Genomic DNA, 12,199 nt, shown 5'->3' on the forward strand with positions numbered 1-12,199 from the left:
GTCATAGCTTTTACATTTGGGAAATTATGGAGACGACCCCCCTCTCCCTTTCCCTGATCCCAGGGAACATGATTGCATTAATATACGTTTTTGTGTCATTTTTTATTCGCATAACCAATTTTCTTTCATTTCTTATATAACTTTTACTTTTTTTGCGGCTTTCATGGGTATTACATGAATTACTAGGTTGTCACGGCAACAGCTACTCTTTCTTTTGGTATCCACATGCCTTGCAAGACAGTTGTGTTTGCCGGAGACTCTCCTTTCTTAAACTCACTAATGTACAGACAGGTGAGTGATGTAGTAAGGTCTTAGGTCCTTTCAAAATTAGCAGATTTTGGAAAAGTAAAAACATTTAGATGTATGACCACGTCGACAACAACGAACATTCCAACTTAAGCATATTCCTGCATGGGCACTGTATTTTGAACGACGATTATCGTAAGACAGAATTCCTCCTTTTGACATCTCTTGAATACTGGCCCTCTTCGCTAACGTTCTATTTAAGTTACATTTGCCTTGTCCCTTTATGAATAATGTTCTTCCAATCATCTTTAATTTTGCCAGCGTCATACACCTTTCCTGGTAGATCTGAATGACTGAGAAAAGCGTTCTCACCAAGGGTTTCTTAAGCGTCTTAAAACAAACGTCGGTCAATGATTTCTGTACTCCTTTCACGCACACAAGATTATTTTGCGAAAATATAGCCACTATCAACGCGACTTTCAACCAGGCTCTTGAAGATAGGTAGGAAATGTTGTTTTCGAGTACAAATTTGATAATCCTTTGTTAATCCCTCTTTACACTTGAAATTTTAGATGTCTGGCAGAGCGGGACGCAGGGGATTTGATCCAGTGGGTAATGTTGTGTTTTTTGGAGTTCCTTATCAGAAGATCCAACGCCTCATTACGGCTAATATCCCAAAGCTTGTCGGGAACTTTCCGATAAATGTATCTCTCGTACTTCGCCTGCTTCTGATGACGTCTAAGGGTGAAGACAAGAGGGATGCATTCACCAAGGTTGGTACAGGGTCTGCATGTAATATATAGTAAATGTGACAACGAAACATCCAATGAAATAAAATTTATTAGTTCATAGTTAAATGAGATCCTGGGGATGAAACCCTGCCAGTGATATCTTCAATCCTACGTTTTGACGTTCGCATTACAGTCGACTAGGGACCTTAAGCAACGACAACGGTGACGTGAACGAAACTGTAACTTGAAAATATAACTTCGTTTCATTTGTGCAACTTCTTCATTTGTGCAACTTCTTCATTTTTTCAACGCATCGAACTTGTACAAAAAAACCGAACTACTTAGGAATCAAATAGGTTTGGTAAGAAAGAGTGACAAAGTTAACGTCGTGTACTCAAGTTCCCCACAAAACCTTCACATTTTTGTTTTCCAGAGGAGGCCAAAGAAATGTACCAAAATTTTAAACACATTCATTGAATCTTTTGTTTTGTGTGGTTGCTGTCACCGTCGTGATCCCTTAAGTTGATGATTAACTAACAGGAAAGTTGCCATTGATCACATGCTTTACCACATTCCAAAATCTACATTGTGGATTGCACACGGTCAGAGACCCAAAATTCCAACAAAAATATATAACAAAGAAATTTGGCTGACTTCATAATCATTCCCTTTTATGGACTATGATTAGACACAGAATAGGAAGGGAAAATAAGTGATCATACAGGTAAACCAAGATCATAACTAAATGTTTTTTTTTTTTAATTGTTGTTTCATGTAGTCTCTAACGCTGCTCTCTCATCCGTTTATCTGCCGAAAGCACCCAAAGATAGAAGGTCAGATTAAGAAACATTTTCTTTTCAGCGTCGAACTTCTTGCCAGATTGGTAAGTGACAAAACAAAACAAACTTTCATCTAAAAAAACCATTATGTAAACGGGCTTTACCTTGATAAGGACTTCTATCAAATACATTGCTATTTACAATTTTTCTGAAATGTGTGCTATGGTTGTGCGCTGAATAACGTTACTTCTGTAGATGGAGGCTCGTTGGCTCAGGTGGTGGAGGTAAGACTTTGTAATGCATTTTAAACCACTAAGGTGACGTACTGGTTTCCAGCACTTTCGAACACATAAGCTTTGACGGATCAATACTATCAGTATTTATTAGTTTGGGGCTACATTTTAATTTATTTTTCAGAGCCTGATAAACAAAGACACTGGGGTTCCTCAAGAGATGGCTGGACTCGCCACACATCTTCATTACCATGAGCCATCTAACTTTGTTTTGATCAGCTTTTTGCAGCGTGGCCTCTTTCATAAGCTGTGTAAACAGGGAAACAATGGTGAGAGTGCTATGCTGAATTTAGTGCTGTTAGACGAGTACGAATATGCCGCGATCTTTTTGTTTTTTAAATGCAGAAAGGCTCAGAAGCCGTTCAACTCGCCATTTTCAGTCGATCGTCCGGTGGCATAAATAGTAAACGCTTTTACAATTTTTCGGTCACCAGTTAAGGATTCCTGAACAAAGCAATATATTTTGAAAATATATCAGCTAACACAAGCCGAAATATTGATCACGCAAATGACAGTACCAGGCAAAAGGATGAAAAATTATTGTTGCTTACAACAGGTAAGAAGGCAAATTCATTAACATGAGCTCCTGATGTGATGTTACGTAAATCATTTTCTGTGAACTTCAGTGTACAGATAAGTTATCCATATATTACATTTTTTAGAATTTAATAGAAACGTTTTTGCAATACAGGTTAGTGAATTAATTGATTACTCAAGCACGACTCAAAAGTTCAGGTTTAAAAGAAAAATGCTCAATAGCTTAAACAAAGTTTTAAAACTTTCGAAAAGTTCTATTTACTCTCATCGTGCAGTCTCAGATCTAGCAAAGATTATTTGTGTGATTTCTGTTGATTTATAACAAATTTCTCTAAATAAAAAAACAACAACAAAAACAAAACAAAAAAAAAACGTACCAATTCAGCGGAACAACCAACGAAGCAAAACTGGAAATCAGAACTTAACCATGGCAACCTTTTTTTCCTAAAAATAGGGTAAAGAAGTTGGAATATTTTTTTCCTACAAAAAAACAACAAAGAAAGTCTCGAAGTAAATGTGTAATTTCCAGCGTGCAAAATAGCGCAATCTTTCCGCCTGTGGGTTGCCAATCACAGTGCTGGATTTGGTTCCTAAGGCAGCCGCGCCATGTTGAAACAGCGATACTGCACACTAAAACATCTAATAAGTTATATATATTTGTCTGAATCACTATTCTTGTGGATATGGAATCCTGTCACAAGGGCATAAGATAGGTATACATTTTTTCTTTGCAATTCTTAGTGACTGTGCTGAATTCTTATACGGGACCTTATACATATTTCTACATCATTCATATTTTCTGTAATTGACTCTTTATGCCGACTGTATTATGGGCTTGCGTCAAACTGATCTTGTATATAAGAGTCTCGAATTTCTTAATCCACAGCATTTCATACTTAAATTTATTTATTTATTTATTTATTTATTTATACAGGTAAATTTCCTGAAGATGTAATGCGAACAATGGTGCTTGTTCTTAGCCACTTGTTTGGTAGAGTATATCTCCACCCTAATTACAAGCGAAGAATCCATTTGTGCCCGACCTCAAAGGTATGACTCTCTATGTGCTGCTAGAATAAAGCAGCAGTTGTAGGAGCTCGAATAATCCTACGAAGTACCCGGTTTTGTATTTTTTTTAATATATAAGTCAAAACAGTATTCAGCGGACAGACGTCTCTTTTGAATATAAACAAGAATAGGCATGAGTTTTTCTTTGCGCCCGCTGCTTCTCTTTTGATCAAACTCATCCAACTAGAAAACATGGACTCTTTTTCTAGCTCTAGCAATACGATGACCAAACGCTTTCTTTGAAAACCCTTTTGATCCAGAAGAGGCGCAAAATGCCGGCTGGGATAGCGCAATTCAGTGGTAAATTTCCTTTCGTGGGCTTAAGATTGACTGTCTGATTGGAATCGTTCTGTTTGTTCCTTCAACTTGATCTTGCAAAGGTTATTTTGGAAGATCTGCCGCGAGAGTTTGCAGAAGCTCTTCGAAGTTACAACGAGGAGGTTACCAATGTCTTCAGACAGTACCTAACGACAGTGGCAGCAGAACATGAAAGGGAGCAAGGAGAGGAAAACAAGCTACCCCTATCGGGAATTGGTGAGACATTTCAACGCTAGATCACGTGGTCCAGAGGGATCGTAGTTGATCGTAAAAGACACTTCTCGCCAAGCCAAAATGACATATTTTAAAATTGTGACCTTTTTTATGCTTCCTTATCCTTCTTAACTGGATCATTGAATAATGCAATTCTAGGGATTTGATTGGCTAAGCGGCCATGGTATACAAACTTTTAAACAATGACCGAGAAAAAAAAGAGACCATTAAATTGTCCTTAACCTGCGATCAGGCCCATTTTTAGCATCGCCTATATGTTCTCTTATGTCGTCGCTCGCTAAAATTGGGCCTGACCAAAAAAGTCTCTCAAGAATTCCGGACGGTCGGCCAAATTTTGGCCAACCAAATTCGTGATCTGATTGGCTGGTGAAACGCCAGAAGTGAAAATGCCATCGTGATTGCGCGGAGCTCTCGCGAAGTCCTCGAGACTAATCCGCCATAACGGAAAAATTTGCTGCCTTTTGTTCTTACAATGACGTGGACGGTGCAACTTGATTTTATTTGTATAAATGGAGACAAGCCATCTGAAACATCTCATAACTTGTCCAGAATCGGGCTTGAGTATCTGGAAAGAGTGAAATTAGCGATTCCGTTGTCGAGCCCTGTGGCCATGTGGTTGAAAGTACTTTGGCACAAACTTCCCTGATGTTTTGAAAGCTAAATAGCTGGTTCTTTCAAATGGCAATGAAAGCCGATGCATATTGGTTTCCTGGATGAGACCAAGGACATATATATCAACACGAGGAGATGCTGATAAAATCGCAAGTTACGCGAATGCATGTTTTGAATAACTGTGTATCAAACGGCTTTATTTACTTACTGTACATGACACGGTTTGTTTGCACAATTTGGAGTCAAGATTGCTTCATAATATTTCCAGTTGATTTAACTTCCAGAGAGACCAATTGTACAAAAATAAAAGAAACTTTGCGGGGAGTCAGGGTGGTTTAGTGGTCATCAACCGTGCCTCCCACCTCTGTGACCCAGGTTCAACTCTGGCCTCGGGTCGTAAGTGGGTTGAGTTTCAGTCGATCTCAATCTGACTCCGAGGGTTTTTCTCCGGGTACTCCGGTTTTCCTCCCTCCTCAAAATCGACTCCCGGCCTATTCCATCAGGCTGTGGTGCTGTGCTCCGAGGTCATACATGGGTCGTGTTCAGGGGCCGAGCGCCTAGCCGGCAGCACAGCTCCTTCGGCCCGACCTCGTTGAGCAGCGCCCTTAGTAATTCAGTCTCCGACTGCGAGAAAGGGCGATTAGCAGATCAGATCTTTATCTTTTATCTTTTTATCTTGCGAGTCCATCTTACTGTTCGTACTCCATAAAACAATAAACGGCCAAACTTATCATGATTTTACTGCGCGCAATTCTAGAAATACACTGCAACTGAAGATATTACCCGAAAAAATCACAAATGAAACCTTCGTGTATTTCTCTTTTTTTTTCCGCTAAAAATTCTATTGCCAAGCCGTCCAACGACAAAATGCTAGGTTATCTCAATGACAAATTAAGATGTCAAGCTTAAAAGATCAGTATTCAGTGAAGTTCCGAGGAAGAATTACACCGGCCTTATATAGTCGTCGAAAAGGTACAGAAACTAATATTCCCCATGCTTTAAATATGTTTTTCTCAAATTAAAGCCAACGGTAAGTTTCGAATTCGTTTATAATATCCCTCCCACGGTAATTAACTCTGGTCAAAAAAAAAAAGAAATAGCGTGAATTTGCCGTCCACGCGTGTAATGGAAGTAAATTTGATTGGCCGATGAAGGACATGTCAATCAATCAAAAAAAGTGGGCGGAGGAAATCTCGAAGAGGAATTTGGTCGGGCTCTATTTTTCGTTTCGCCAACTCCACATTACGTACCACGCGAAATTAAAATAGAGCCTGATCGCAGGATAAATTGTCCTTTAATTGCTCTTGCAAAGCGAAATCGCAACATCTTGCAATATATAAATGTAAGTAAATGTCTTTATTTCGTCCGTTAAACTACATGTACAAAATGTACAGAAGTGAAGCATACAAATCATGAAAAAAAAAAAAAAAAAACAGATGATTTACAATAGGTGACGTGAACGATATCTTCCCTACTGTCATAAAACCATATATTTCTGATCGCTTTCCATAAAACACTTATTCCACTCGACCTTGTTGGATATGAGATCATAATATAGCCAACTCAGCGTTATGAGCCTAGTTGCCTTTCTATCATCTCATACCCATGTCTGCGCTCGTGGAATAATTGAAAGGCATTCCTTGACCCTGTCTCGTTCGAGCAGTTTCCACTGCTTTGTTAACCACAATCCTAAAACGTGACTTCACAAATATTTGAATCTTTGAAATTATAAAAACAGGTTCTGAAAGAGCACGTTTCGAACTGGGACTAAATTAGAAGGATTTGAATGTTGTCATCAGAGCATAACAATGGTAATTTTCAACCCCAAATTGCAATAACATGCTGATATTTGGTATTTAATCATTTTCTCTCATGCTATTTCAGAACATCTTTGCTCGGTAAATTGCATTATGTCATAAATTTAGTTTTGTGAAGCCATTACTTTAGCGCTCTGTTAATTACAATCAACAAAACACTCACTGCTGAATCGATAATCGTTTCCCGTAGGGTAACGTCGAATGAAAACGTGCTCTTCACTGTGAGGCAATCTTACTTAACCTTGCGAGCTCACAGTACGTACTTTGACGCTTGTTACATGCAGGTAAACATGGTGGAAACCGTACCGAGAGCTTATCGAACACCGAAACAAGACATGAATGCAAAAGACAGAGCAGTTCACAAAGATTTCATTTTGAAAACCTGGCTATATTGTACTAAATTGAGGCGTTTTAGAATGAATAAGTTATGATGTGTCTTGTACGAACAAATTGAATTCCCCTGGCCCTGTAACTAAATTACACTGCTATCCAGCAGGACATGGAAAGAAATTAGCCATTGCTAGTTGTAAAATTACAACTCTACCCGCTTTCTTAATCGACTGGAAGAGAGTTTATTTACTGACACCCATATCAGAACCACGGGATGTCATTGAGTGAAAATACCACAAACTTTAGTCTCTCTGATTAATTTTCTGAAGTGATATCCATACTTTTTTTTAATGTAAATTTTAGCGTTAAATTACTCAACAGCTTTAGTTGAGGTCGACGTAGAATGAACGCACTCCTAATACAGATTGGAGTCGAGATTATATGGGACAAAATGTTGATTAAATGATTGGATCTTTGGACGCGTATCTGGTGTCCCCCACAGATTTTTAAGGGGGCAGATGACACCATTTCCCCGCAGCCCAGCCAAGGAACTTGAAGATTCTAGTAAGGAACATTTACCGTTTATCCTTATGCTGAGCTATTTATTGAATCATTTTCCGTAACAGAGTTTCCTGACCAGGCGAGTGTTAACGTCATTGATGAATTCGGCACCATTAAAAAACTGGGGCGATTTGCCAATGGGTACCTCTCTTGTTCGTCTTTCGCCGCCCTATCGGGGAATTCAGACTCACAATTGCATTCCGGGGAAGAAGGTGAGGTAGAAGAAGAATCAGAAGGAAGCGAAGAAGAAAGTGAAGAGGACAAAGAAGAATTTCAGCGTGAGCCAATCGATCATTTATTGAAGGTAGAACATTATATTTTACTCTTGAACAACTACGTTTTCTTATTATAAGAAACTAATGTTTGTCTTGGTATAAATATTCAAATTAGAAGTGAAATATATGAAATTCGTTTCGAGAATTTAACTTGACATACAGAAAATGCTGCCATGCGTAGACAGGAATGCCGAATTCCGTGCACATTGCCACTTCGACTCATAAGGAAAGGATCAGCATTTGGAAACAACAAACAACAATCTCAGGAATTATCCACCAATTTATCAGTCACGAAAACTATTACTGAAAGAAAAAAAAATCGCATTAACTTCATGAACAGTTTAGCAGTACATCTTGTGCTTCCCGAGATACTCGGCCCGGGTCTCCCAGGAGTGTTGCCAATATTTTTACGCGCTTAAAAACTGTGCTTAGCTTTTCAAATACGTTTCCACAAAGAAAATATGGGGTAACCTTGCGTTCTGTCCTGATAATGAAACTTCACTCTAAGTAAAAAAATGCCACAGATTGTGTTTTATTTTGGCCCTTTTCAAATGATATGCCTGGCTACCTCCACTTTTCTTTTTTAGATATTATAGCCTTTGCTAAGATCTGGTTCTCCCGCACAGAAATAAGCCGTTTGAAAATAATACTTCTGTATTGGTAGGAACGTTTCATAATTTCCTAGAATAACGTAGTTAGCTCTTTGGAAAACAGAAGCCGACATAGCCAATAGCGACTAGTTGGAAAAAAATAGTTCCAAGCCCCATCTCTAAGAACAAGACGTTATCAATACTTTCACCAGGTAATTCGTCAAGATGTGTACACAGACATGGACGTAGTTCCCATCCTTCGTGTGAAGGGTATTCGACGCTTGAATGCTTATGCCTTGGACTTCTTTAAGCATGGATCCGCTACAGTAATTAAGAGAGAAAACAGGTTTGGGAAATATACTGTTTTAAAGAACTCTACCAAGCACTGCGGGCTTTTGTGAAATTGTGTCCTGAAATTATGCATAAGTTCACATGAAAATTGTGCCAGTGCTAGCAAAAGCGCAAACACTGTGCTAGGTAGTTTATTTCTTCAAGTTTTATACACGTGCAGCGACAATGCGACATTTAGATCAGCACGCCCTGAACAGCAGGATTACTCTTTAATCTAAGTCTCTGAGGCTGATATAATTTGTGCTTTCCCGTAACGACCTGTTGCTACCTTTTACGCCGCAAAATGTAATACTGAAGCAAAATAAAGCAACACCGACGCAAAATATATACCTCTTACTAACCCAGTTTGAGGTCCGTACTGTAAGTTACGGACCCAGTTTTTTCTCGTTGATTTATGGCCCAAGCGCGAAGCGCGCGGGCCATAAATCAACGGGAAAAACGAGGATCCGTAACTTACAGTACGGACCGAGAAAACGAGGTTAGTAAGATATTTATTATATCTCTGAGGTTAATCCGGCGCACGAGCAAGGACACTAGTCAAAGTCTAGCGGAAGGTTCAACTGCTACAAAGATTGCCGTGCCAAAATTCCAAAAACTAAATCTTCTTTGATGTTAAGTTTGAAATAGTTGCTTGCAAGATTCAAACAGTTTTCAGTACAAGTTTCAGTTTTCAGTACAGCCGTACTGTAGAATACGGCCCGCTAATTTAGCCAATTACAGCGCGCGTACTATCTGAGAGATATAATAAAATGAAATATTCAACGCAAATGTAAAAACTTTCTTAACGCATAGTGTAATAAAGCAAACTGTAATACAAGTCGGTACGAGAACTCAAAAGTTCGAAATCCGTGGGAATCATCATTGGGCTGGTGCAGTTAGGGTGAAGAGATCAATCGTGGTACAACCAATGCGAATTTCACAATTTGTATTTTGTCAACTGCTCACTAGATAAGGCTTTTGCAGGCGCTCAGACATTTGTCTCGTCCAGTAATGATGGTTGAAGGATGTTCACAAATTCTAGTTCCAGTTCCAGTTATCAGTGGATCCGCGGCTTCTACATGTTATTGAGAAATTCACTTGCACTTTCATCCGTTCAGCAGTAAGATGCTGAAGAAAATTCTGAACACGATGTGTCTTGCTAAATGTGCGCGTGGCCCCTTAGTATCAGGATTGTTTTAAATTTTGAAAACACCCTTCGAAGTTGTTGCGGCAAGCGACAGCAACAATTTCATTTTATTTTATATATCAAGTGATTATAACGACAACTGTCAATGGCAATTGTTTATTGGCAAATGCTGTAAATGCGAAAGGTCTCTCAGCGAAAACTCCACTGAGTCGTGCATGATGTACTATTTCAAAATACCATACATGTCAGTCCAGTGTTCTTAGATTTTGAGACATTACACTATGAGTTGAAAAAAGGTGTTACATTTTGCGTAGAAAAGCTATTACATTTTGGGTTGACTACTTTATTACATTTTGCAGCGGATCTTACTACATTTTTGCGCTAGTACTACAGTCTGTGGCGTTCATCACATTTTGCGGCGTAGCAGCTGCTTGTAGTCGGCTTCTTCAGCTTTTTTTGTATTCAGTTAACTGATGAAAGGCTAGAGTTAAAGACATTTGTGCTTGTTCCTGTGACGACATGCAGCGATTCATGTATGTGTTATAAGCAATTCCGTGATTTTTCTTTTTTTAATGGATATGGCATTTACCAGTGTATGATGCACCTATGTGGAAGCATTGTTTGTTAATATTCTTTATGTTCCTCTTTAGAATCCAAGCAGGGGAGGTTTTCAATAAGCTGAAGGACTTTTGCCTAACCATCAAATCAATCAGGTATCCAATAAATGTTCACCGACTTACAGATTACTTGTTAATTTGGCGGTCTTAGGTTTGACTTCTGATAGGAGCAGTTGGATTTCCTTTTTACGAGTTTGCCTGTCTCATTCATTCACCGGGCTTAAAATATACCACCACATTTATTTCATTGTGCATATGCCACTCATTGCCATCCAGATCCCAGCAGTATGCAGGATGTTTTGTCCCATTAACCTAGTTTAATGTTCTTAGGCTCCCAGACATCTGCTGTAGCTTAGTGGTATTGCGTCCGAACTAGTTATCGGAAAGTCTTAAGTGAGAACGGATCGATATAAAGCCAGTTCTTAGATCATCAAGACATGGGAGGGACATTTATGTGTTTTGTTTTTCAGCCATGTGACTTCTCTTTCAGGGGATACTTGTAGAATTATATACTGATAAAGTACTTTAGCCGCTCAGACCTTTGCCAGGTACGCCTTATAAGGACTATTAGTGGAGAGTCCTCTCCAAAGTGGTACCACTATAAGACTGGAAGTATATAAAAGTGTTGGAATTTCAAGAGGTGAAGTGTAGCAAAGGGTAGCAAAAGTTGTCATTTATGTTTTAGCACGGCATTTTCTTTTCAAGTAATTTTTTTTACCTCACTAAAAACAGGTCAACAGGTCAATCGTTGATTTTTTTCATCTACCGTACTTAAATGGTACAAGAAAAGAATTGCATAGACAATATTCCACGCAAAACTGTCGTGCAGAAAATCGATGCTGAGTTAAAATGGGCGTGCGGTGGATTTAAAATTAGACGTTTGAACTGGCCCTGTATATAAGGCTTTCCGGACTAGACTGTTCGCCTGGTGTCCACGTTCAGTCCAGTGGTTTAAGCTAAGTTCTTTTCAAGAAACAAATCAGTCATTTGTTCTTTGTTTGTTTTATGTTTTAGCTGTTCCTTGGAGGAGCTAGGACCAGAAAGCGACAACGTGGTGTGTGCCTTTAAGCAGCTGGCGGAAGAGTTCCAAGACAAATTCAATGACCAATTCCCTCGCTACAAATGAGCGTATTCGTTTGTAACTTGTTATTTTAAACTGGGAAAAGATAGAAAGTTCGAGAGAAACTAATTGGAAATATTGTTGTGACATGGAATTTCATCATTTAGTAATTTAGAGAGATGAGTCATTTCGCTTGCATGGCTTAAGAACTTGTGACCGTCATGTTAATCTTATGGTTGGAGGTCGAGGTTATCCTGCACAATGTTAGTCCAATGATGCAAGGTCTTAAGGTTAATCCGACACATTTTCTTGTTGGTTTATAAGTTTTTTCCTCTATTCAATGGATTGTTTTTGTTTCTTATCGATAGCTCTCAAATAGACAGGTTTCAAAGGTAATTGTTGCTGACCTTGGCTTGTGTGTGTGTTGATTTTGAACTGTCGTTCTTTCCAAGATTTTTATTTGATACTTGTATCATAGCGGAGCTCAACGCGCCCAAGGCGCGCGCGAGGAGCACCATGGGTAAGAAAATATGGTAACCCATCTGTGCGAGAGAATTTGGATTCTGACTACACTAACACTAGACTTCAATGTGAAAATAGTTTATTGTGGGCACGTCAGTCAGTCTGCTGAACAAAATGACCTTCGTTTGCCTG

At 39.0% G+C, this 12,199-nt stretch overlaps 1 protein-coding gene across 5 annotated transcripts in view; it reads left to right on the forward strand.

Moving 5' to 3' along the window:
- Nucleotides 1-11,941, forward strand: part of LOC138010389 (probable ATP-dependent RNA helicase DDX60) — an 80,013-nt gene extending 68,072 nt beyond the window's left edge. For 4 of the 5 annotated variants that reach the window (XM_068857337.1, XM_068857339.1, XM_068857340.1 and 1 more), the window contains 10 exons: nucleotides 187-291; nucleotides 819-1,019; nucleotides 1,756-1,860; nucleotides 2,174-2,318; nucleotides 3,521-3,636; nucleotides 4,035-4,188; nucleotides 7,592-7,830; nucleotides 8,604-8,737; nucleotides 10,519-10,581; nucleotides 11,500-11,941. In XM_068857337.1, the coding sequence (XP_068713438.1) occupies nucleotides 187-291; nucleotides 819-1,019; nucleotides 1,756-1,860; nucleotides 2,174-2,318; nucleotides 3,521-3,636; nucleotides 4,035-4,188; nucleotides 7,592-7,830; nucleotides 8,604-8,737; nucleotides 10,519-10,581; nucleotides 11,500-11,611 (1,374 nt within the window). In that variant the 3' untranslated portion in view covers nucleotides 11,612-11,941. Of the gene's footprint in view, nucleotides 1-186; nucleotides 292-818; nucleotides 1,020-1,755; nucleotides 2,023-2,173; nucleotides 2,319-3,520; nucleotides 3,637-4,034; nucleotides 4,189-7,591; nucleotides 7,831-8,603; nucleotides 8,738-10,518; nucleotides 10,582-11,499 lie in introns of those variants that run through there. The other variant, XM_068857341.1, reaches the window with a different exon arrangement.
- Nucleotides 11,942-12,199: the final 258 nt, after the last annotated feature.

Source organism: Montipora foliosa, chromosome 7, assembly GCF_036669935.1.
Source record: "Montipora foliosa isolate CH-2021 chromosome 7, ASM3666993v2, whole genome shotgun sequence".
Lineage (NCBI taxonomy): Eukaryota > Metazoa > Cnidaria > Anthozoa > Scleractinia > Acroporidae > Montipora > Montipora foliosa.